This window comes from Anser anser (genome assembly GCF_964211835.1).
Source record: "Anser anser genome assembly, chromosome: 5".
NCBI classification, from domain to species: domain Eukaryota; kingdom Metazoa; phylum Chordata; class Aves; order Anseriformes; family Anatidae; genus Anser; species Anser anser.
Window position 1 is genome coordinate 37,196,128 of NC_139725.1, and position 25,364 is coordinate 37,221,491.

The 25,364-nt window shown below is 42.6% G+C and overlaps 3 protein-coding genes across 3 annotated transcripts in view; all 3 read right to left on the reverse strand.

The window, feature by feature from the left end:
• LOC310900693 (tryptophan 5-hydroxylase 1) overlaps positions 1-11,983 on the reverse strand; it is a 28,173-nt gene extending 16,190 nt beyond the window's left edge. The window contains exon 1 of the mRNA XM_083839049.1: positions 9,858-11,983. The gene's annotated coding sequence lies outside the window, so the exon portion shown is untranslated. The remainder of the gene's footprint in view (positions 1-9,857) is intronic.
• A 155-nt stretch (positions 11,984-12,138) lies between these two features.
• On the reverse strand, positions 12,139-22,183 carry SAAL1 (serum amyloid A like 1). The gene is made up of 12 exons (XM_083839052.1): positions 22,017-22,183; positions 21,770-21,883; positions 20,417-20,500; positions 18,997-19,076; positions 18,567-18,626; positions 18,198-18,313; positions 16,935-17,118; positions 16,570-16,652; positions 16,241-16,429; positions 15,011-15,207; positions 14,394-14,486; positions 12,139-13,804 (listed from the first exon to the last, which is right to left on the reverse strand). Exons 1-12 carry the CDS (start codon positions 22,128-22,130, stop codon positions 13,712-13,714), a joined length of 1,407 nt encoding a protein of 468 aa, XP_083695178.1. The 5' UTR covers positions 22,131-22,183; the 3' UTR covers positions 12,139-13,711.
• A 113-nt stretch (positions 22,184-22,296) lies between these two features.
• LOC310900709 (serum amyloid A protein) lies at positions 22,297-24,433 on the reverse strand. Its single transcript, XM_083839081.1, has 4 exons — positions 24,283-24,433; positions 23,797-23,926; positions 22,950-23,088; positions 22,297-22,502 (listed from the first exon to the last, which is right to left on the reverse strand). The coding sequence occupies exons 2-4, from the start codon at positions 23,897-23,899 to the stop codon at positions 22,361-22,363; spliced, it is 384 nt and encodes a 127-aa protein (XP_083695207.1). The 5' UTR covers positions 23,900-23,926; positions 24,283-24,433; the 3' UTR covers positions 22,297-22,360.
• Positions 24,434-25,364: the final 931 nt, after the last annotated feature.

Here is a 25,364-nt window from a genome sequence, read left to right on the forward strand (position 1 = left end):
GCCTGCCTCCACCTGCAGCTGCCCAAACACTTGAGAGCCTCTCTCCCCACAGAGAAGGAGAAGCAGCAGGTTGGTTCCCACCTGTAGGTACCTGAAGACACGAAGCACATGGAAGGGCACAGGACAGTCCAAGGGGACACAGCGAGATGGCGAGGCTGAACTCAGCAGAAGCACACAAGCTTTAAGGCATGCAAGAGCCGTGGAGGGGATGCAACCTGAGCTTCCAGCTCCACCAGGTTTAAGGGCACTTCCTACCTCCGAGGCCCCTGTCTGACAAACAGAGAGGAGCATCCCTGCATTGCCCTGTCATCTCCAATTTGAGCAGGAGCTTTCTGGGACACTGGCCATCCTTTCCCTCATACCTAACTCTGCAGAGTCTGTGCTCAGCTTCGTCTCTAACTGCTCCTACAATGCAAAGCAGCACAGTAACAGCCAAGGAAATTTAACACAACATGAAAATAACTAATTACATAAAGAGATAATGTGGGTGCTCAGAATCTCGGGGAACTGATTAAACCTAATTCACTGGTTTAGTGCTTGCTCACCACAGCCAATGCCTGCCATCTGAAAGGGCAGAACCACAGAGCATGAACTGACTCGATTACAGCTTGCCTTCACTGGGTGCTCACTGGAGCCTGCTCTGCTCCTCTCCATGCAGGGTTGGTTTCCAGCTCCTCTGAAGGCACAGGTTATTTGGTAGAACTATTTAAAAGGTTTCACCCAAAAGCTGGATCTTCATGGTTTTAAGGTGACACAGTTTCAGGCAACTATCACTCTGTTACAAGCAGAACTGCTTCTTTGGGTTTTCACAAACAGCAGGACACTTCTACCTTCTCCCAAAAGCTGGCAGCATAATCTATCATTTACGAACAGAAGCTTTGACTCTCCTCACAGAGAAGGGCAATATGGCAAAGCAAAGCTACCAGCAGTCAAGCGTGGAGCGTAATGCAAAGAGGTTAGCTATGTGTGAAGGTGCTGCTCCTGGGATGAGACGGCACGGGTAAAGAGCAATCCAGAAAACATTGGCACAGATCTGGTCTGTGGGAGCACTGAGGCAGAGAGAGGCCAAAAATTTTCAGCAGGATGTCAGAAGTCTCAAGGGACACTGCAGTGGGAAGGAGCTGTGAAGGACAGAGACAAACTGGGGCACAGGTACTGCAGGGAAACAGCCCTTTCCTCATCTCACAAGAGGCAAGGCAATACGGTGATTTTTTTTTTCTTAAAAAAAGCCCACAGGAGATTTCTCACACATAGCCTCTCATACAGACAAAGCCCTCCAGACAGATAAGCGTCTGAGGATCAAGTGTAGGTCTGACCCTGCTCAAAAGTGGGTCAAGCTGATCATATGTTTTGCAAAGCAACCTTTTGCCCAGCACGGCTGCTGTGAAACCTGTTACATTGGCACCAAGCAACTGTGCTAACACTTACCATGAAGGCTACACAAGCTGGCTTTCAATCACATTATCCCCTCATAATTCCTCCTGTTAAATGAATCCTCCTTTTCTCAGCAACATGCAGCTCTAAGTGAGACGTCCCTTGATTTCCAGGTCCTTCACAGCTCCAGGACCATCAAGTGGCTCCATAAGAGGTCGTGACTCCGTTCATGTTGCTGGGCTCCTAATCCAGGGGGGGCTTCTCCTCCAGGACCTGGTGAGATTCTTTTTTGTTTTTCAAAGAGCAGAGCTTGCAACCAGACACTGGTGCTGATGCTGCACATACCCATTTGTAGGTAAATGCACTACAAGTGTTTAGGTTGACAAGTATTAAGAACAGTCACAGCTCCAGACCTTCACCTCAGTAGAGGGACAAACAGTAAAGAGACTTTTTTTCCTGTCTGTGAAACAGACCAACATAAGCTTTCTGCCCTACATCTCTTTTCCTCCCACCATTAGAAAGGCTGCTCTTCATGTCACAGGTAAAAGAAGTAGGGACTCAATTAACCTGCTACATCTTTCCAGACACAGCACAAGCCCTGTATTCACCAACCTTGTGAGAAAGCTGGTCTGTGGGGGGTTAAAAAAAAGGAAAACGAAAGAAAAGAAAAACAATGTAGTAAAGAGGTTCCCAAGTGTTCCAGTTCCTAAGTGCTAGGGAAAAGAGAGACAGAGTCAGAGGGTGATTTTGTTCAACAAAACCACAGCTTGCCACAACTCATGAGGCAAGAGCCAAGGAAAGGCAGGAGGGGAATGATCTGCGGAGATATTCATCTTCTGCTGAAAGATGAGATTAACCGCCTGAACACTGCAGGACTGAAGGAGAGCATCAGTGAGCCCTAAAATCTTCTCAATCCCATCAAGGTCACCAGTGTGAATTACCCCTTCTCCCTGCCTGGTAGGAGAAAGTGCTCTAATCTCCAGTGCAGAAATTTCACATCACTGCTGGCCTAGAAACCTCTTCAGACATCCTCTGGACTTCACTGGCCCAGTCACTTCCCTTCCCAGTCAGAATCAATTCCTTGAGGCCATGTAGCCACTTTATACCTTTTTTTTTTTCCTGAAGAAGTTATCAAGTGTTACATCCCTGAACTAACCAGGTTTAATACGATTTAATACTAAGTCTGCCCTAATCATAATTACCTCTCCAGAACAGACTACTGCAAATGCTAACTACAGCCCTCTGCCTTTCTGTTAATTAACTGCTGCAGACAAGTTATGTCTGAGAATCACGTGGATTTAGACAAGCACTGTGGAAGTTGCAAGGTAGAGTGAAGATGAACATGGTTTGAAATGATTTAAAGTGTCTTACTTTTGCCAGAACTAATACCAAATGGACAGAGTTATGACAGGTCATATCCTGAAGATATCATCCTAGGTCATATCCTGAAGATGACTGCTGGTCAGGTTCTTTTTCAGAGCAGCTTTTACAGATTTTCCTCATATTCTGTCTGCCTTTTATGGATGCCCTGATGCCTAAAACCTGCTTGTCTGAAAATCTGACTCATTTTCTCCCATTTGTTTTTAATATTTATAAGGTGCTGACTGTAACACCTAAGCAGCATCACTCGCTTCCATTCACTTTCTAATCTTCACTCTCCCATCCTTTGACTTCCCTCTCTTAGAGGAGATAACCCACAATTATGTCGTTTTAGTTCATTTACCTAACAGGGAGTTAAACAGCTGCAAATGCAAGAGCTTTTCAAATTTTCTGAAGACGTACAGATCCAAAAGCCCCGGCTTTCAACAGGGAAATTCTTCTATTTGGCCCCTTCTTCTGTGAACCACCATTCTTCCAACATACACTCATCCAACCTTTCATCAGCGTGAGGCTACAACAGCATCATGTACTGTACTTTGAGCGAGTGCTGAGAAGCATCTGACACGTTGGTGCAATAACTCAGCTACTAGGCAGGGTTCAGCCATCAGTTAACTCTCCTTACCAAATTGTTGTTGAATAATGAAGCAGTTGATTCATAAGCAGTTAAAAAGCAACAAAAGAAGAAGGTGGATTACATCCAGAAACCTTTAAATTATGCAAGTATTGAAAACATTTACAAATATCTTTTTCCAATGAAAAGTGCAAGAACCAATTAAATGAATTACCACTCAGAGTGATGCAGCCAGCTGTAACACCAACAGCCTGTAAGCATGCTTATTTAGAAAAGCCGGAGATGCTGTGTAAATCTACTGAAGCACATCTAGCCAACATACCATTCACTGTTTATATATTTGCTTTGGACTGTTTAAAGAAATAATATTAGCCCTTTCAACTGAGGCAGTTAATATTTTCTCTTTTGATAAAAGCTAAATAAAATCACAAGTGATAGAAGTTACATGCTGCTTGGAGCAAACAAGGCGTAGTTTCCTAACAACACCTTAACTAGCCTTTCATCAAAAGCTTGCAAAAATGCAGGCGAGAAAGCATGTTCTGACTTTTTTCCACCAGTGAATGATATCACTAATTTGCTATCAGCTACATTCAACAAACAAAACCGATGTCAGATTGGAAAACAAAATACTGAAAGAGCTACTTTTTGTTATTGTTGGTGTATTTCTTTTTTTAATCTGCTCCATGTTGGCCAAGTGACCTCAACTTAAACCTGCAGGGAGCAAGAGAGCTCTGGTCCTGTAGAGGTCAGCAAAAAATCCCCTTGTAACTGGGGCAACCAGTATTTACTCCTCAGTCCAGCCACAGCCATCCACCGGGGCTGGGGAAAGCCAAGTGGAAAACCTGACAAACTGATCTGCAGATCTACAACCTGCCACGTAGCTCAGGCAAGGGAGAAGGGGAGGTTCACGGCAGTTTTCATAGCTGTCTGAGCTGAGGTTACACGGCCGAACTGCACCAAGGCTGCCCATGAGCCCCAGCAGACGAACCCCTAGCAGGGAAGGGGAGGCTGTACAGCCTCTTGATGCTGAGGGCTCTGCAGAGAGCTCAGAGTACAGGGTTGAAAACACTTTGCCTGGATACGAAGGACAAAGCACCTAAAAAGGGGAGAACAAAGCATCTCCGAGCCATAGGAAACTTCACCAGCACTGACAAGAGCTACTAGCAGCTTGCAGAGTGAGGTGGGAACCAAAGCCAGGGATTACTTCTGACCAGGTCCTGATACTTCTCCATCTCTTAACAAGTGTAGTCAAAAGGCACTCTGGTCACTGAAGAACCACCCCATTAGCACTATTTCTACTACCTTATCATTTCTACTTAAAAACCTCCAGAGTTATCCAATTCTTTCACATCACAGGCAAACACAAAGCAAAATAGTCAAATGCATAAATAAGGCTGCCGATAAGAGAAGCACCTGAGTGTTTATTAACCTCAGCCTGTTGGCCCAATTAGTATAACAGCGACATATTTTGCATTCAAAGTGAGGTGGAAAAAGCTAACAAAGGAGAAAGCTTTGTACTTGCTAATGATATGAATAAGCACAGCTCAGAAAGCGATTCAGGCGGCTTTGATCCACTCAGAAAATAGAAAGAGAGCTCTTCAGGCACTTCTAACAGCACAGCCTTACCATGAGCGTGCTCCAGTATCATCTACCGTGTTCAAATTCATCTAGGATGTTTACCTGACATTAAATTTGTTGAAAATAAGAAGCAGGAAGACTGTAATCAATATTTTTCACACATCTTAAACACAGGAAAGCCAAGGAAAGTCAAGAACTGACTCCAAGGTCCAACCAATCAGAAGACATTGTTAAACCAGGTTTTTGTATTCTCTTCACCTCCTTGCTGAAAACAACAACCAGCCTTTCTGAAACTGAGAATGTGGCCAGATTTTTCTTTCCTTGCAATTTTTTGTTTTTAATGGTCCATTCATGTTTCAAAGCGAAATGAACTTGAAGGATTGTTCTCAGCCTAGGCACTTCAGACCCCCTCCCCATCCTCTGCAACGCTCCTGTTCACACAGCAGAACAAACCATGGAGGGCAGCTTCTGTCGTAACACTAACACTGACCACTGGTCAGCATGAACAAAGTAAATTAAATCACAGTTACGTTCTGCATTAAGGATGAAAACCAGCAACGTAAAACCATCAATTCACCGTAGGGACTTCAAACACACTGGCAATTGTAAAACATTCAGCCTCAGAGCTGTAAAACAGATCATCATTTCCAAGATTTAGCAGAAGCTGTTCATCGTGCTGTGTTCTCGTGACGGCTGTTTTTTCCATCTCAGTTTCTTTTATCTTATTAGATTTTAGCTCCCATTACAGTTAGGACAATTTTGCAATGGGTCAAAATTAATTAGTTTGCATCAAAAAAAGGCTCTTTGAAAATATACCACTAATGAGCTTCATCTGTCTGATTAGAGAGTCTTGCTTTTGGTAACACTTGGCGCAAAATTTTGCTTCAGAGAAATACAACATGATAAGAATATTCAAGGATAAAAGCATTAGCTAAATAGCAACCAGAATAATGGAAAAAAGATTAGGGTGGTAAACTGTGAGCAGGCACGTAACTGTGAGCATTGACAAGAGGATGCCAGTGTAGACCAGAACAGGCTAAAGAAAGTTTAACAAAGATGTGTTTGTGCAAGCAGAGCTTGGTGAAATTCAAGTAGTATATTTAGTGAACTGACAAACACTAAATCTCTCTCCTATTCACATTATCTTTATGAATTAAATAGAAAAGAGCTAGGGATGGGCAAAAAGAGTACTAATTTTCAGAGTGGAAAGATGGGAGAAAAAAGTTTGTTTTAGATGAGTCAAACTAGTTTTTAATATCTGGCAAGTTCCCTGGGAAAGCATTTGCTTTTTCTTAAATCTACTTTTTAGTCAAGAACAAATTGTGTGTAACCATCTTTACTTTCAACTTGATGGGAGAGTTGCTCCAGAGGACAAAAGGCATTAGATAGCTTTGGTATTTGACTTAATTGAGCTTTTTCACCCCACCTATTTTCTCTTACCCCATTAATACAGACAAAAAAGAAGGCACAGTCTAGAATGAATTTCTAGAAGGCCCACATTTGGGCAAGGCTGTGTTTTTACGTGGCACTCTCCATTTGCGGCCAGACACAGAAATGACTTTAAATGTGTGATTATGCTCTCAAAAACAGACAGGCAGATAGCTGAGCAGTACAACTGAACAGGCTGTCATTCCGGGCTGGCAGGAAAACACTGAATCCCAATGGGCTGCTGAACCCATGTCACAAGACACAGAGGTTACCCAGCTTATGGCAGTTAAACAGAAGAAGCCTTTGGAGTAGCCAAGAACTGAATTCAAACCCTTTTATCTTTTTCCTCTGTTTTGTCAAGGCTTCAGATCAAACAATGCCACATTTTGTCAAAATGATCTTGAGCTGCAACTGGCAACACTAAAATCTTGACAGTTTTATCCTTTTGACAACTTAACATAGAGATTTACATTCAAAGAACACATTCAAAAAACACATTTCAAACACTCTTGTAACCTCTTCCTCTGATCCCATAAACATGCTGCACCTGTGCATAATGTTTCTCCTGTCAGTCTCTTGCCACAGGTCAAAAAAATAAATAAAAATAGATTTCACTTGTTATTCATAAGCTTGTTGTTGTCTCTCAGAAGCGGTAAACGGACCAGAGCACGTGTGGGAAGGAAAAAGCTTTGTTTAATGTAATTACATTTACTTCTTTTAAGTCTGAGTCAACTCAGGAATCAGCAGAACAACTGGTTAGTTAGATCATGAAAGCAGTTCCCTTCCCTGCAAGGGCACCCACATCACGCCATGTTGCATTCAGCAGCTCCTTCCAAAAAGCACTCTCAAACATTACACCATGGACCAGAAGGAAAAAAAAGAAGTCTGCCACAGGCAGTGTGTGCAGTATTAAGTGCTTTTCCAATGCATAAACTGACAACTGTGGTGTAGCCTTGCAGTTATTTTCCAACACAATTGTTCAGTCTCTTGCTTTGGGTGAGAACATCAACATTTTCACTCTTACCTGAGTTTCATTAACCATGACCATTTTATTTTACAGAAAACCCACACCTGGACCAGAGGGGTGGTCGTAACTACAAGAGAGCAACTGGCACATGCTTAGGTCTAGCTAAAGCCCAGCAAAGCTCAGAGGGATGTATCTGGAAGCAGCCTGACTCCATCATCCCTCCCAGTAAAACACACGGGAAAGCCTCTTTTCACTCCTGCACCCCCATCACAAGGGTTGGCTCCAGACATGTTTTCCCTTCATTTGGGCTTGGGATTTTCTCCACACAAACAGCTCTCATTGCTCAGTGCCAACACATTTTGGTGCTTCAAAGACTTTCCTCAGACTTAACACGACTTCATAGCTCAATAGGCAATTTCCCATGTATTCATCATTCATTTTTCCCTTTCCCATTACTCCAAATGTTTCTGTCCACTGTTTCTCCTCCTTCCATCCAGCCATTCTAGTGGCCTCATCCCAAAGGAGGAAACGGAGTTATTTTGCAGTTTTATTTATTCCCACCTAAGCTGACATGAGTTTCCTTCCTTTCTACCCTCTTAACTCATGAAATCAAAATCTTTACTAATAAGGCTGGCAGGAACTCAAGAGATCTTCCCACGGTTCTTGTGCCCAGCCTTCCTACCCGATGGATGAGGAAACTCTTTCCTGTTGAATAAGAGAGTTTGTGCAATACGGAGAATGTATAATGGAAAATAAAAGCCATTGACATCACTAGCTAATTACAATTTGCCGCACTAAAATACAGCACTGTGGCTATATCACAAGGTGGGATTAAAGTGTGCATGTATTCTCCTGTATGTTTCAATATCCTCCTATTGACAGAAGATAGGATGACTGAGCTACAACTGGAGACCAGGAAATGATTTTTGTGATTTCATTAGAGTAACTGACAAAAGCACTTCCTTTCTCTGAAAGGTTAACAGATGGCTTGTTAAAGTTACAACTTCTTTAAACAGGGTTGTCACCCAAAACGATGTGCGCGACAACAGAAATAATATTGATACAAGCTCACTGCAAAATTAAAATGAAGTTTGCGTAACCTAAAGCACAGGATAAATAACAGCCACCATTGCAACACAGAATGATATCAAGGTGCATTTGCTTTTCTAAGATTTCCTTAGAAAGTGGATAAAGGGACAAAAAAATGTGGGTGTGCCAACAACACAGGACGATGGTAATTACAGGCACAAACCTACAGACTGTCACCACGTCTACGCCACGTGCATGAACAAAGTACCATGGACATTCAGGCTTGGATTTTAATTCCTGTAGAATATATTGGTCATACAGAGTTTTTAATTTGGGGTAAACACATTTTCCTATAAAATTGCTGAATTCAAATACAAAATTGAAGATTTGTACTCATAGCGCCTGGCGTTGAAGACTGAGCAGGGTTTTGATCTCCTCAAGTAAAAATAGGTACCTGCCCCCTGATACCCAACAAATTATCAAAACCAGGAGTTTGCTGCAGTCTGCTGTGCTCTGCTCAGAGCCAAGTGCAACACAAGCATCACTCCTGCACAGCTCTACTTTTGGAGCTCACCTCTGGCAGGTACAAGGTGTGTGCGATGCAAGGGCACACAACACCTGAAACCACCTCCCTTCCACTGTGAGCAGCTCTGCACCTTGGTGCCTCAGCCAGCCAGCAAAACCAGATGAAATGAAGCAACATCAGCCTGCCCACCTGCTGTGGGGACTTCACCTTAAACTTGTCTCGTTGCCGTGCAAGCAGGGAAAACTACAAAGAAGATTCAGCTTTGAAAACAGAAAATATAATCAACATGACACCTTTTTGATAGGTGACCACACATTAGATATTCCACCTGGACAAATCTAGAATCCTATCATTATTACTGATATTTAATACTTTTCTCCTTCAACATCACAATTAGTCAGTATTTTCCCCCCTCTGTCATAATTTTTCTGTTTTATTTCCTTCTCCAGTATCCCTTCATCTCTTTTTTTCCTTTCTCTAGTATTACTGCTTTACTCCTCCTCACATCCCACCACTGTTACCTTTTCAAGCAAACTTGTCTGCATTAATCTTTGTATAAAATTCAGCTCTGAGACTTTGCTGCTGCTCATCATGAGGCCAGACAGCTAACTCCCAAAGATCTGGAAAGCAAGCAAGCACAAAGAACCCCAGAGGGTTTTCCATAGGTTTGTTCATTTTCTTCACAACAACAATTCGGAAGCAAACTTTCCTCATGCCAATCAGATGTTAGCTCTCTGCCTTATAAAGCAATTTTGTTTGGAACAGAATATAGAGGTGAGTCACTGAATCAGGGAAGCAAGGAGGAACAGGAACCGTATTTCCCACTGCAAAACCTCTGTTCATAGCCATCGGAAATAACCTGATTTATTTTACCAACCTTATCATGTCAGGTTTGCTTAGCACACGGCTTGTCAGCTACAACTGATGGGCACACTAACAGCATGACTGATGCACACGGCCATGACTGAGGAGCGAACACACAGCTGCTCACTGCTTTTTTTTACCTTCACATTAAGGATTTTTGAGAAATTGTGTATTGCAGCAGACTAGTCCTTGCCTCAGGTGTAATAGATTCTTCCTTTATCATTGAATTCAGCAGAGCATGTGAATTTCACCATCATCTAGAACAGAAAATAAGTAAACAGCAAGCATTAAAAAGGAAAAATTGATTTTTATTTTTTTTGAAAGTAAAGGATTTGCTGTGGAACTGCTGTGACCAAGTGATTCTGCTCTAGAAACAGAAATAAATTTTTGAATGAAAATATCACGGAGGTGCTGCCGCCTTCACAACTCTAACTCAGTAAACAGCCAAAATAATCTGTGGTTAGTAATCCAAAATAATCCAAGAGCCCAGATTTTCAATACAATCAAACAAAAAACAAGAACACTGTAAGGTACCATACCTTTTCATGTCACTATCATAAACTATGAAGATGGTTGACTTTTAGAAACAGATTTTAAATTTTGTGTGCACGTGTGTGTGTTTGGCTTAGTTACAACCAAGGTAGTTATAATAAATCAGTATCAGCAACGCACAATCTTATAGAAAAGGGAATCACCATAGCAGTTATAAGAATACTTGAACTAAACATGTAATGACAGAAAAAGAAGAAAACAGAGTGACCGAATACAGAATAATATAAAAAGAAGTTCATGGTTTAGTCTACCAGAAGCGGCAGGTCTTAAAAATATAAAACTAAAATTAAAAAAATATATATTGGGCAAAGCACAAGGACATGAACAGCAGCAACAAGCTCCTTACACCATCAAGGGAGCAGATGAAACATTCTAGTACTGGTTTTTAACACACATACCAAATTGCTTTGGTTTTATGTTGCTTTATCCCATCAGAAAACAGTTATTATGTATTATGAAGATGCAAGATGCACACAAAACAGGAGTCAAAATAACATTATAATCCTGTCTTTGAATGAAATTATTATGCAGACCTAGCAAGCCTAATTTAAAATAAGCCCTTGCAGCCTGATTTCTACCTCTCCTTTCTAGGTGTTCTCGTACCACCATTCATATTTGCCTCAGTCTAAGCAGGACCAGGCTCATGTTACTTTAGTCCAGCACTTTGCATACCCACTTCTCATTTGGAGCTCTGCACGAGGCAGAGAAAAGTGCTTTCCACTACGGAGGGATGCTATGGAAGTAAATCAGGTCTTTGGTCTGCAGGAAAACTGCTTGCCTGATTTTACAGATAGATCCATTCTGAACCAACTAACCCAGAGAGATCTGGATTGCCAGCCAGCGTCAAAGCATGGCTAGGAGATGGAACAGAGGAGAAAGAAAAAAAAAAAAAACACCTTTATAGTTTAAACAGGCATATTATGTTCATGAAGCACAAGCTCAGGGAGATCTCTGCTGGCAGGCTGATGTAATACATGGGCACCATTGCCAGACACATCAGACACCCATGAGTGGTTTCTTCTGCATCTGAATGCCAAAAACATTGCACAGTTCCCTTGCATATATATGATTTGGCACCAACCTCTTGCTCTGCCTCACCCGTGCAGCACAGGTTGCAGATGTTTGGTGGGGCAAGTGGGGAATTCTGTCTCCATTCCACTATGCTTATCGAGGACAAACATTCCCAGCATACTTGAGTTATCATTCTGCCGAAGCAAGGCCGATGAAAGTTTCTACAGCTTCTTCTACTGCAGAAGAGTGGAGGATGGGACCCAGTTGGTTTGCCATGCATTGAAATCATCCACTTGTTCGACTACTATGTGACAGGCATTAGGTAGCATCCAACTCAAGCAGTAATATCGGGGAAATGGCACGTCTCACCCACTCATTGTAATTAGCAAGACCACATTTAACAGTCAGCCAACACTTGGCACTTGTGTATGGTAAGTCAGAAGGAACCAAATACAGATAAACAACACAGATGATGTCTCACCTTCTTGGAACATTAAATCACTATTGGAAACCACCAAACCTCAAGAAATGCAAACCAGAACGAATTCTCAGCTGTAGTGGGCTACTGTAAAGACACGTACAACACATCTGGGGACAAACGGAGTCCAGAAAAGCTAGCAACTGGATGAGAGAGACTTTTACTTCCAGACCACAACAGTGGCCAAGCACAGGAAACAAGAAATAGTTAAAATGAGTATCGAATAAAGGACAATATATTTTACAGCACAAGGACAGTATGAAGAGGCTCAATTTTCCTTTTAAAAATGACATGTTCAAGAGAGCAACAGACATTTCCAGTAGCTCAGAAAACAAATTTAATTGACACTTGGAATGAATAAAAGCATACAGTGTTGTTGGTTTTTTTTTTAAAGAAACTTTATTACAAATCTGTAGGTGTAAGAAAATATCCAAAAATGTCAAAGTAGTAGGAAAAATGCTGTCATCCTATTCACAGTTACCAGTTTTCTCCAGTAAACACAGCATACAAAAATTGATAGAAACCACTGCAATTCTTTTTGGTGACACACATCAGACTTTTTAAATTCTAAGTCCCCTGCCAACAGCTAAGAAGTTTCTGGCAGCACAAGGAAAAGATTAAATTGTACTTTTTTGAAAACTAGAAGTTTGGATGAAAAGGCTATATACACATACAGACACTGTACTTTACCACATGTACAGGTAACTCAGGGCAAACAAAACAGGGCCCAGCACAATATTTAAGCCTATAAAAAAACATGGGGAACAAGGGAACGTGTGCATAATGGTATTAAGTTATTCCCTATGCTCTGTTTTCCACTCTTCCTTTAAATCCCAAAGCTGATGAAGACCAATTGTTTTGCACTCCGATTTATAGCAACAGCTGGAGCTGATGTGCTGCTCACACACACAGGAAAGAACATTAGCTGCACTGCATGCAGGGCTATAACAATGTAGTGTAGTTAAAATGTAAGGTGATTAGAAGTGGCATTTTAGAAGACTCCGTACACTGAATTCACTGACTGCAAGTGACCTAACATCTTAACTCCCCTGAAGAGTAAGGCTCGCATGGCATTCCTAATGCCATTCACAGATGACTCACAAAACATGTGAATGAGGAAAGAACTGTCTGATACATGTTGTCTTCCTAAACTGAAGTACCGACTGCTTTAAAAAAGCAAAAAGTTTGCAAGTATGCCAAGGATTAAATCCAAGCCCATCCTATAACTCTTAACTTTGGGTAGCTGGCTGCCAGGGCTGGAAGCTGCAGCACAGACCTTTGGTAACCACATTCTCAGATCCTTTGAAATGCGCTGGGACTAAATGTCATAACTCAGAGCTGCAGGGCAAAAAAGGCTTCAATCAAAGACAGGTAAAGATTTTAGAGGTACAGCAGGATGAAACATCTGTTAAAATACCTGCTCAAGGTACTGATGTGATCCAAAAGAAAAAAAAAAAAAAAGAAAACCCCTCTCCTCTGTGTAATTTAACTCTGTTTTCATCAGGTGCATGAAGGTGCTTAGCCAAAGGATATCTAAGATTTTCATGATCAATTTTCCTCCTGCCAGCAGCAAGTTGGAAAATGCCATCATCACATTAAGAACAACTCTGTGCATTTCATTCATTCTGCTGTTTCAACATAAGTTGAAAAGCACAGGATCAGGAGTTATTCAAACAACACTACTCTGCAGAAGAGCAACTAGAAATCAACAGTCTCCTCACCAGAGCAAACAGGATGGAAGGTGCAGAACTGAATTTACAACAGTTTCCTTCCCCATGCAGACCAGATTATCCCTAGTTTAATCAGGGCTAACTGGAACATTTCTTAAAAGCCACCTGTTGGTTCGGAGGCTAACTCATTCTTTCACATTTACTGAAAAACTGATTTCTGAAACACTGTAATGAACAGTCAAAAATCTTCATTCCAAAAATGGAAAGTATTTCATGTACACTCTTAGGTGTGGACCTTCAGGCTTGGGAAACGTTTTTCTAGATTTTCAGCAAGTGTCTGATCAGCCTCACGCAGAACTTCAAGGAAACTCTCCACCTGGAATTAAAATCGCAAACAAACACACACACACACAGAATAAAAACAAAAAAAATAATAAAAAAACACTAACTTGCATGGAACACAGAATTCTTATAGTCAGTTTAAGGGTCTCTCTAATCCATCTTCCCAGCCACAGCAGCCAGCAGTAGCCATCGTAAAGAATAATGAAAAATGCTCCATGGTAGATAGCTTCCTCCTCAACTCCACAGTTTCAGCTCGTCTAAGATTTGAAACATTGCCTTCCCCAAGCTCTTATTTTATCATGTAAAAGTACATAAAGAAAAGCTTCCTATGCAAAATATTATAATTATTCTATAAAAACATACAGGACAACTTCTCAGCTGACATAAAACTGGAGATACTCATTCATTCATTTCAGCACAGTTAGACCTTTTATCAGTTGATGATGGAGGCAAAGCTCTGGCTGAAGCAAGCCAGAAGGGGGGGGGGGGGGGCAAGACTGTCTAAAGTGGTACATTACAGGTGCCCGAGCAATTCTGTCCTAATGCTGTTTTACACCTGGCTACAAAAGGCCTTGCAAGAGTAGTATTTTTTAGCCATGTTATATACTTTGTCATATACTCACTGATGCAAAATAGAGTGGCAAGAGGTTCTGGAATGCACACGAACACGTCTGTTCATTTAAATGTCCCTGGTTTAGTCCTTCTAATGTATTTTCCTGGAAAATAAAGAGAGAAATACAACTAGCATGTCACGAGCAGTTGTCAAAGAAAAACTCACAGTTGCGCACACAGTGGCTATAGCACTTCGTTCTCATAACAGGTGAAACCACAAGCAAGTAGAACGTACAGTTCTAAGACAATGCCAGACATTAATAAAAAAAGGTGTGAAAACTGACACCTCAGAAGTCTCTTCTGCTGAATTCTCCCATAAAAAAAAAGTCCAGCTGAGAAGATCAATTTATATAGGGGTTGATGGTCTTTCCTAAATTAACTTCTATTCAAAAGGAATTGACAACATACACCTGGAGAATTTAATATACAGAATCTTGGCCCTGACGGTACATACCTTTGAAAACCTGTGTCCCTGACATCTGACACACATTGCTACTGACCTTCTGATCAATTCCTTAATGAATTTCCGGCATGCAATTTCAGTTGCTCAGAAAAACGTCCAATTAATAACTTTTTTTTTTCTTACCCATCCTGCTGAAATCCCTCTTAGAACTTTGTTTATTCTTACCTTGGTCAGTTCTTGAAACATATTGGAAAGCAATTCACAACAAATATCCTTCAAAATTTTCAAGTGGAAATCTTCCTCGTTTAGGTCACCTTTTCCAGTCTCTTCTTGTTCAGATTCCTTTGAGTTATCAACAGATCTCTTCCCACAGCCCTCCATGTATTGTAAGATACGAATCAAGCTCCCAATCAGAGGCATATCTGATATACAGTAACAAGAAAGTGAATGTTTAACACTGATTTTTTTTCCCCCAATCCTACCAAGGAACTAGAATTTTGGAACAGATGGGAAGATTTTATAGAAAAGCTACAAGAATGCATATTCTGACAGTGTCTTTGTTTTTAATCAAAGACTTATAAAAACGTGGAACAACATAAAAACCAAGTACTGCTTTACTGCAATCTAACCTGTACCTATTAAAATTATACGCTGCTGGTAAGGAATAGAAGGAAAGCATTTCTAGTGATAACCTAGAGCAAGCACAATTCTTTCTAGAGTCCTGCGAGCAAAAAGGAAACAAACCCACTTCTTACCTTCTGGGAGGGCAGATTCTTTGTGCAGGCCCAGCTACAGAAATGGCAGGGAAAGTAAGGATCAGGGCTCTCTGCAGCATTCCCTCACCACTTCTATCTCTCTGCTATACTAAGCTAGAACCTAATCTAAAGGCAGCCAGACCTTGCTGGCAGTCAGACTTAGCACCTTTAAAAAGGAAAAGAGAAGCTAGCATGTTAAAGGTACATGCAGATAATCCTATTTGATAAACAAACAAAAAAAAAGCTCCTGCCGCAGGTGACTCACATTCCCAAGGTAAACTTGTAATTCTAAAGACTTCTAAATGGATTGAAAAGTAAAAGTGATAAAGATGGATTTAAGGAAAGAATCTTCCCCTCTAGAAAAAAAAAAAGACTAGCAAGACCTCATATTTTAGCAAAGACAGATTTTGCAGTTTTCATGCATTTAGCCAGTGGACAAGACTGAACAGAATCTGCAGATTCCATTACCATAACTCTTCAGAAGTATCCACTACCAGAACTTTGAGCTAGCTATGATTTTTTGAGTCACCAGTAAGGTGCCTTATACTGTATTGAAACATATATCTGAATTCTGTGTTCTGAATTAACCTCTATTTGAAAATACTAATACTAAATACTAATAAACTAACCATCTTTCACCCCATATCAATTATAAAAATATATTTTTAAAAAAAGGAGAACGGAAAAAAGTATGGCTTACTTTTTCTCATCTTGATGTATTCTTGTTCTGTCTGTGAAGCAAACATAGCAGATAGCACTGACAAAATAGAGGCCAATACAGTCTTTTGCTCCTGCACAATGATCGGTGGATCATCTGGCTGACAGAGTTCATGGCAAACTAGGTCATAAAGCAAACTCCAAGTTTCTTTTCCTCCATCAGGAGCCTGCACTTGAGAAAGAAAAAAAAAGAAAACCCACCAAATTTAATCTGGGTACATGAACTGTTTTTCTCCCCATTAAAAATACCTGATCATCTAGAAGTTACTGCCATTCTTACTCCCATCACATGTAGCAATGCAAGTGTCTTACCAATAGCCTGAATGCCCTCATCCACTGTGGTTAGGAGCTGCAAGATATGCATATAAACATCAAGTCCTTCCGGATTATCTGAGCTACACGGAACAAAACAAGAAACAAAGCCAAGTTAAAGATAAAATTACTGAATTCTCTCATCATTCTCTACACGTTTTAGATGCACAACAGACCATCAGCAGTCTGCCATGCTCTTTGCTGACAAGCTAGTTAGCTCCTTTCAAATGGTAGGTGCAAGCACGTGTTGTAGTGATCTGGCAAACCATGTAGCTCCTGCTAAAAATCAAGAGTTTCTGAGACAGGCCTTAACAAGGTTACAAGAAGTCTCCCCAGCCACGACACCATAAAGAAATCTCACTTACCGGACTTGTTTGGCTGCTTCAAGTATACAAGGCACAATCTTAAAATCTGGAAGTTCTTCAGGGGAATCATCTACAGACGGTCCCACAGACTGACACGTGCCACTTTTAATCCAGTTTAACATTAGCTCTTCATCTAGATCAAATAGTTTGTCCACCACTTCACCCACTTTTACCAGCAATTCAACTGCACACAAAAGAATGTACCAAATTCAAGAAAAGAGCAAAAATTAGTTCACAAAATGCTAACATATACAAGTATCAGAGTAAATTCAGTGTTGACATATACTAGTTTCATTCATGATCTACTAAGGGTTCCTGTGCCTATTACTTTTTTGGGGCACAAATGTGGTGGAGAGCTTGATGAACAGGGACTGCTGACAAGTCCACCGACACATTCTACCTAATTAATTATAAAAAAGGAACTTTTTTCTTCAAAGAGACTTCAAGTTCCTGAAAAGTCATAACTTCTGCTTCCAAAATAAAACATGCCAAGATTTGTCCCTAATGCAGCTTTCTGCTAACCTGCATTTTACTTAAGTAGATCTGTGATTTCAGTTGGAACGAGCATTACATCAGTTAAAAAAAATAAGCTGGTATTTTTCATGTTCTAAAAGCTAAAGTATTATGATTTGTAGACAAATGACAACTACTATTACAATTGAGTAGACATCAGAAATAAATGCTACTCAAAATGTTTCCATGATTGGGTGCTTGATTTTTTTTTTCCAAAATTAGTGCTATGACAAAAAAGGAGAGACTTTTTTTTTTTTACCATTGACTGCATACCCAAAGCCTGTGCAGTATTCTGCTGCCACTCAGAGAAACTGAATCATTCCTCCAATTCACATTCCGCAAGTATGGCAATTTTAAAAATGGAAAATACATATCTGATTAAAATAATAATAATGATCTAAATTAGGTCTTGTTTCAAAGATCAAAAATGACATATCCATATTCTTTAATGAGGATCATGTCCTTTCCTTTACTGTGCAAATAATTTCTTCTATTTGACTTGGTTTTAATTCCCCCACAAAGCTTTCTTATTCCTCTACGTGCACTTCGCATGTTGGGTTTAGATATATTTACAAACCCTGCAAAGGCTGGACAAGTTTATTTCGGTGTCCTTATTGAGTAATAATGAGTTTAACTTTATTTTAAAGAAATTCTTTACTCCCAACTGAAAATATTTGTCTTTAAAATGGCATAATTCACTTCTTATTTTTTCTGCAAACCACTTATTCTCAGCTCATTTTGGCAACTCACCGTTTGTAGAGCTTGACATGATAAAGCAAACACAGTCATACACTGAAGGGCTGTCTCGGATTCTCTCAACCCAAATGTTGGCCACCTCAGGCTGGGAGAGGCAAGTTAACAACAACCTAGGCAGGAATTGCCCATTTAACAAATTAGAAACCAATTCATTGATCTTAGCATTACAAGTGTAAAACCAAAATAATGAGAATGGTGTGACAGAAAACAGGAATCTAGCCCACAGCAGAACGAAAGTGGAAATGACAAAAGGATAGGATGGGAAAACATCGAAATAATGAGACCACTCGTCAATTTTTCCCCCATGGCCTCAGAACATAGCTTAACTAAATTAATGATTCATTAATTTCTGAGATGTCCTACCTGCTTGTTTCCAGAAGAGTTGGAGAGTCTGAATCACACAAACGTTGCAATAACACTTGGCTTTAAATAGAAAATTTAAGGTAAGAATTAGTAAAAAGTATCTTTTTCAAAAATATAGGAAAAGGTCAATTTCATAGCTGCAGTCATGTCCTAAAATTAAAACCATTTTTTTTCAGACTGTATATGTACTACCAGCATTTCAAGACTGCCAAACGTAGAAATTTAAGATTCGGAAGCTTGACTAGGGACTACAAAAGAACCCCGATATTCTGTATCCTATTTCTCCTCATTGAATACTTCTCAACCAGTAAGGATTTGACAAAAAGATGTGAACAAAGGCACTGCAAGCAAACTTAGCTCCTTTCACAATGTATATTCCATAACTGTGGGAGTCCAGAAAAGCACATATAAAACATATATATACACCTACCCGAGATTCTCATCTTTACTAATGGACATGCATATGTCTTGGAAACAGGCCATATTTCCCAATATTCCCACGCAGATTTCCTGAAAAGTCCAAACAAGGTATAACGAACTAACTGCAACACAGTTCACAAGTTTCTTTCCACAACCATAAGACAAAAATAAGAAAGGTTCAAAGATGCTTTCCAGTTTGACTTCCAAGTTCGTATGTCCTACCAATTTCTAGGCAATATTTCTAAGGTATGCTGTTAGAGTAGCCTAAAGGATACTCAGGAGAAGTACTATTCTGATATTTAGCATAGTTAAGATGTTCTGTAAAAGCAAGTATATTTCAAAATGAAACTCTGCTTGCATTGTCTATATATACTGTTTAGAACTTAATCTGGCGTCATTATTATAAAAGCAATAAGGACCTAAAAACAAATATATCACCCTATGATATCACCCTCTTTACAGATACTCGCTTACTCCTAAAGAAAAAACACATCTTAATATGAGCTTCCTAAAAAAAAAAAAAAAAAAAAAAAAGCAGTGCATCCCATTAAAGTACTCAAGCCCAGACAGTCGGACAGTCACTAGAAGGATGCACACTTCTACAAAGGGAGCTCTAGAACACCTGCAGGTGCCTGATGCTAATGCAGAATATTCTAGGAGTCACTCAGTTTCAACAACTTGGAAATCAACCCTAACCAATTGAAGTTATCGTATTTATTAACATTCTCTTACCTCTGCCAAATTATACCAGGCACTCTAGCAGCTGCTATTTCAAACAATATCTAGTGACAGCCCATTTGAACTGACTTCCCAATTTTGGTCACACTTTCAAAGTACAAAACACTGAGCTTTCAAAGGCCTGTGTGCCTCTACTCATCTCCTGACATAAAGGTTCTGGCAACTTCACATGTTATAAGAACACTGAGTAAGGCTGAAAACCCTGGTTTAATTTCTAAATGCAAGTGCATTACGTAATTCAGGCCGCAAAGCAATGACATTGAAACAAAGGGGGAAGAAAAAAAAGTTCATTAAGGACTGGTTTCCAATGATTCCTAACAGCTAAGGTTACTTTTGTAGGTCTGACAAAACAAATTCGTGACCATTTCTGTATAGTAATTACAGAACAAGCTATTAGGAAAAAAACAGGCCAGTCCTTACTTATTCTTATAACTAGCCTTATAACTAAGTTTCATACATTTAATCCTTCATCAATAATGACACAGAACACCTTCAGCATCACTAAAATACCTACTGATTGGACCATATTAAAAATGCTGAGCAAAAAAACATTTTTTAAATTAATGTTTTCTCTTTGTTCCACTAACTTATTCAAAAATGCAACTGGAGGAAGGAGATATTTAGGAAAGCAGGTACAGAGCTATTTACTGTTGCTATTATTATGGGACAGCTTTTTGACAGCCCATACTTACAGTCAGGCGAGGACACTTGGATTTGGCAAAAACTCCCATGAATATGTCAGGGGCATTGAACTCCTGAAGAAATAAAGCGACATCCTGTGGAGAAAGTGAATGAAAAAGTAAACGGACTTTCCAATTTTACAATTTCCAAATACAAATCAAACCCTTTCACATAGATCAAGGACTGAATCAGAGATGTCAAACTCACTACAAGAGATCAAGTATTTACCAACAATTAGTACTAATAATGTGCTATACCACCATTCCTGCTTTTCACTGAGAGAAGATCAGCAAGCCCCTACAGTGATTAAAGATGCCAGTGATAGGCTTTACAACAAGCCAGTCATATTTAGTTTTTCTTTCCTCTATCTCAACAAAGGGTCAGGCATGCTAATTCCATGCAGAATTCAGTAAATACTGTTTTGTCAAGCAGTGATATCATATATTAAAAAAAAAAAGGGGGGGAAAGGACTACCATTAGCACTTGATCAGAGCATACAAAAGAGGAAATCTGCTCCTCATTTCACCTCATTAAATCACTGGATTAGTTCTCTGTTTGGGAATGAAGTACACATCTTCCATGTTTACTTGAAACACTTAAACAGAGAACTACAAATAAATCTTTGTCTTACTTGAGAATTTGTTCCAGAATTTGGGAATGTTAAGAAAAATACCAAAAAGATATGTTAAATTGCCATTGTGAGCTAAACTTTAAAAGATTGTTTATTGATCAGAACAAATGTTTACTAGCATTAACATGGCTAGATAAAAACATGCCATTTTAGAGACAGCATCAGTAATCAAATTGCTAAATACAAGCTGAGTTCACTTCAGTTGCAGCTGAGTTGCTGCTGAGTCTATTCACTCCAGGCTTCAGTTTGACACCGCAGGTAATACAGAAAACCAACAGGTGTGAATATGGCCCCATTGCCACCAGCTGACCCTAAGGACTGTGCGACCCATAGCACACCCAGAGGGTGGCTCAGGCAGACCAAATGGTTTCCCTTACACTCCCACATAGCCCTGCTCTGTATCCTCAGACAGCAGCACAGGGCCCTGCAGCTGGGACATAAGAGAAGGCCTGCTTTTCATCTAGTACCGGGCTTAAGGAGTGCACACAGAGCACTTGCTTGGTCTCGAAACGTGCGATGAGCCTGCTTCAGACCAGTTCACCACACCTGCCCTGTTTAAGGACTCACAGAACGCTGTCAGCCAAACCAGAGAAGCAGCAGTACCACCTACATCAAAAAGCTGGTCCAGCACATTTAATTATATGCCCTTCCCCAGCCTTTTGGGGACAGGATTTAGACTGAAGACACGCAGCATCAGAAACACGGCAGCAGTCACTCGTCGCGGTGCCCCTACCTCGTCCATCGACATGTCCCACACTTTACAAATGTCGTTCTCCATCTCTTCGTCCAGCTCCGTCTGGATTTCCTCAGGGTTCACGCTGGGCTCGGTCTTCTCGGGGCTAATGACCTGAGAGAAACCGGGGGAGGGGGGCGGTAGGTGAGGAAAGGCCACCACACACCCCTACCAGCGCCCCGTCGCTTCGGCCGCGGAAGCACCACCGCCAGCAGCGCCCCGGCCTCCCGCCCGCCCCGCGGCGCACCTCGATGAGGCGGGTGAGGATACTGAAGAGCCAGTGCTTGCTGTACACCGTGCTGCCCACCGCGTCGCCTTCCTCCTCCGCCTCGCTGGAGGGCGGCGAGGGGTTGCGGTCCATGGCGGCCTCCCCGGGAGCAGCGAGGCGGCGGCCAGAGGGCGCCCGGGCCGGCCCCGCCGCGCAGCGCCCCCCGGCGGCCCGGAGCTCCCCGCGCCCCGGCCCCCAAGGGCCCCCCCCGGCCCCCCACCCTTCATAAAAAGGCGCTTGAGTATAAACCAAGCAGGGCCGAGGAAATAAGGCGGTTTCTTTATTGCGGGTGCGTGAGGGAGGGGAAAGGGGCACACTGCGCGTTAGTATTTGCTGGGAAGGCCCGGGGGTCTGTAGCGGTTGGGGTCCCCGCCGTTTCGGCCCCACGCGTTCGCCTCTTGGTCGGCACGGGTGTCTTCTGCGCCTCTGCCGCTCACGCCGCTTTGCCAGTTTTCCCGGGCATCACTAGTGGGAACAAAAGGAGCCCCGTGAACCAGCCAGCACGTAGCCCCCCGCACAGGCATCGCTTCGCTTTCGTTTCCTCACTCGCCTAACGCTAGCTTTTCCACAGGCCTGCTCAGCGTCAGGTGCACGCACATGCTAAGTCCTTATCTGAGCACCGCGATGGAACCTGTAACTTATGTCAGGAAGTAAGCCAGCAAGGAAAAATAGTGCTTTTCCACCAAAAATGCAGAGACAATAAATCTGCCTGCTCGGGAAGAGAAGAAAGGCTCCCTGCAATGTGCAAAGGGAGGCACCTTTCCATGTGGAGACAGCTCACTCAGGCACAAACTGCTTCCCCTCCCCAGTCCTTCTGGGCCAAAAGCTGTGTGTGTCAAGAAGGACTTCACTCTGACTGGGATGCTCAGATCCCTAGGAACTCGCTGTTAACAACCAGAGAAGCTCCCTTACCTGATCACTCTGGCTGCCCAAGCACCACCAGGTCCTCTTCGGGCAGCATCGTAATTGCCACGAGCATGGAAATATTTGTCAGCACCTACATGGTTTGCCTCGCGCATGTCCCGGTATGCTCTGAGCATATCCCATGCTCCTGAAGAAAGCAGAGAGACAGAGGCGATGTTAACTTTAAAATCCCATCCCTGCAACAGCCAAGTACCACTTCAGCCAGAAGCTCACAGGCTGCTGCTGGGCCAGAAAGCTCCATGTGTCCCCAAGGCTCCCTTGAGAAAACTCTTTTGCTAAGCTAGGGGAGGTTGGCAAAGCAGAAGAAAGGGGGCTCCTTGGGGAGACCCTCATGGAGCCATGGAAGTATTGCATGGCTCAGCTGGGACACTGCAGGGGCAGGTGAAGCTCTGTCTCACAGCAAGCAGGCAGTGGTCCTTCAGTTCCACGCTGTGCACCAGAGAAAGCACCGGCTGCGCTTTGGGGCTTTACCAGCAGAGGGTTTGCAAAAAGCTCTCCATGAGCAAGTGACTATTCCTGCAGTCCCTGTGCCTTGTTTGGTTGCAGGGGTGCGCCCAAGCCTGAGCTCTGGCCTGTCACATCGTTTGTGCTGTGCTTGGAAAGGCCCGAGGAAAAGAAATGCAGAGGTGCTCCTGCACATTGGCCTTTGCACGGGAGTTGCCAACAGAAAGTGCCTGCGGGGGCTGACCAGGGCCCTTTCCCAGCAGCAACCAGCAGGGGTCCCTAATCTGAGCTGCAGACCTCCCTGCTTGGAGGGCTGCACCCGCTGACTGCACATAACCCGTGCTCGGGGAGGGGTCCTGAGGGAAAGACCTGTGGCAGCAGAGCAGCTTACCTCCAGCTGCATCCAAGACAAATCTTCCGCCACGTGTGAATGGGTTGTCAGCACTTGCACACACAATAACGGAGAGCAACACGAAGCAGATACAGAGCCTCATGGTTCCCTGTCCAAGTGTGACACGGAGCTGTGAGAAAATTAGAGATTAGCAGTTCTAAAGCACCTTTTACAGAGATTTCTGACACAGCATTCATCGCACTCATAACCGTGCCCAGGCAGCTGCAGGAGCAGTTATGCAGCCACCCCAGTGCTAGCAGCCAACCCACGAGCCCTCTTCTTGCCCCACAAGGACTGATGCCTTCTGTGCTCAACACAGGACGCTTCAACAAAGACAGATGGACAGCAGACACTTGCATTTCAGCATTTCCTGCAGCTCCTTTCATGAGTACAGAGAAGTCCCACACATTAAGACATTAGTTCTTTTCCCAAATACCAGAAAAAAAACACATTGCATGCATATTGTAAATTCAGAGTATCACTCACCACTCCAGAAAGGCAAAGCCAGGAGATGAAGCTTGTCTCCTGTGCTCTCAGAGAGGGTATTTATAAGCGGTTCAGGCCCTCAAAAGAGGAAATTGGGCAGAATACCCAGGGGTGGGAATTCCCCAGCACCACTCGTTTCAACACAGAATTTCAATAAGCCTGCCCTTGTCCTGACTAAAGTTCATGGACCCTGTTACACAACTTTTTAGAGTATACGGTGCTTCTTTGCTGTCCATGGAACTATTTGCTCCTCACACCAAGCAGATTGAGAAACTGCCTCAAAGACTGAAGTGTTCTGTGTGTTTGAAGTGTTATGGTTGACTTAACTGTCACGCTTTTTTTGGGACTTGTGCAGGACAGAGCTTGGAGGGGAAGCTGCCTGATCACCTGCATTTACCTTGGAGCACAAGATTGGGTCCTGTTCTGTGCACAAGTGTATTGGGCTTGTGTGGCAAGGATTTGGTAGCAGGGGGGCTGGGGGGTGGCCTCTGTGAGCAGAGCCCTGCAGCTGCCCCAGGTCAGACCAGAGCCAGCTCTAGTCAGCTCCAAAAGGGATCTGCCACTGGCCAGAGCTGAGCCAGTATGCGACGCTGGTTGGGCCTCTGAGACAGCATTTAAGAAAGGGCGTGGAAACAAAACTGCTGCACAACAGCAGATGGGAGAGATGCGTGAGAAAACATAGAAACAGCCCTGCAGGCACCAAGGTCAGTGAAGAAGGACAGGAAAGTGCTTCAGGCACTGGAGCAGAAGTTCCCCTGCAGCCTGCAGAAAGACCCATGGTGGAACAGGTAGATGTGGCCTGGAGGAGAATGCGGCCCATGGAGAGTCCCCACAGGAGCAGGCCCCGGGCCAGAGCTGCCCACGCAGGAGCAGGGGGTCTGGGAGGAGCTGCTGCCCGTGAGGGACCCGTGCTGGAGCAGTTTGCTCCTGGGGGATGGACCCCGTGGTACGGAGCCGTGTGGGAGCAGTTCTTGAAGAGCTGCTGTCTGTGGGCAGCCCTCGCAGGATCAGTGCAGGAAGGACGGCATCCTGTGGGAGGGACCCCACGTGGAGCAGGGGCAGAGAGTGACCATGAAGGAGCA

Excerpts from the sequence above, each read along its gene's own strand:
- SAAL1 (XM_083839052.1), bottom strand. The coding sequence starts at position 22,130 with ATGGACCGCAACCCCTCGCCGCCCTCCAGCGAGGCGGAGGAGGAAGGC. Across the intron at positions 18,314-18,566 it reads ACTCTTCTGGAAACAAGCAG|GTTGTTGTTAACTTGCCTCT; the intron begins GTAGGACATCTC and ends ATTCCTGCCTAG. Across the intron at positions 13,805-14,393 it reads TGCCACTCTATTTTGCATCA|GTGGAGAGTTTCCTTGAAGT; the intron begins GTGAGTATATGA and ends TTTTAATTCCAG.
- LOC310900709 (XM_083839081.1), bottom strand. The coding sequence starts at position 23,899 with ATGAGGCTCTGTATCTGCTTCGTGTTGCTCTCCGTTATTGTGTGTGCA. Across the intron at positions 23,089-23,796 it reads TGTCTTGGATGCAGCTGGAG|GAGCATGGGATATGCTCAGA; the intron begins GTAAGCTGCTCT and ends TGCTTTCTTCAG. Across the intron at positions 22,503-22,949 it reads TGGGCAGCCAGAGTGATCAG|TGATGCCCGGGAAAACTGGC; the intron begins GTAAGGGAGCTT and ends TGTTCCCACTAG.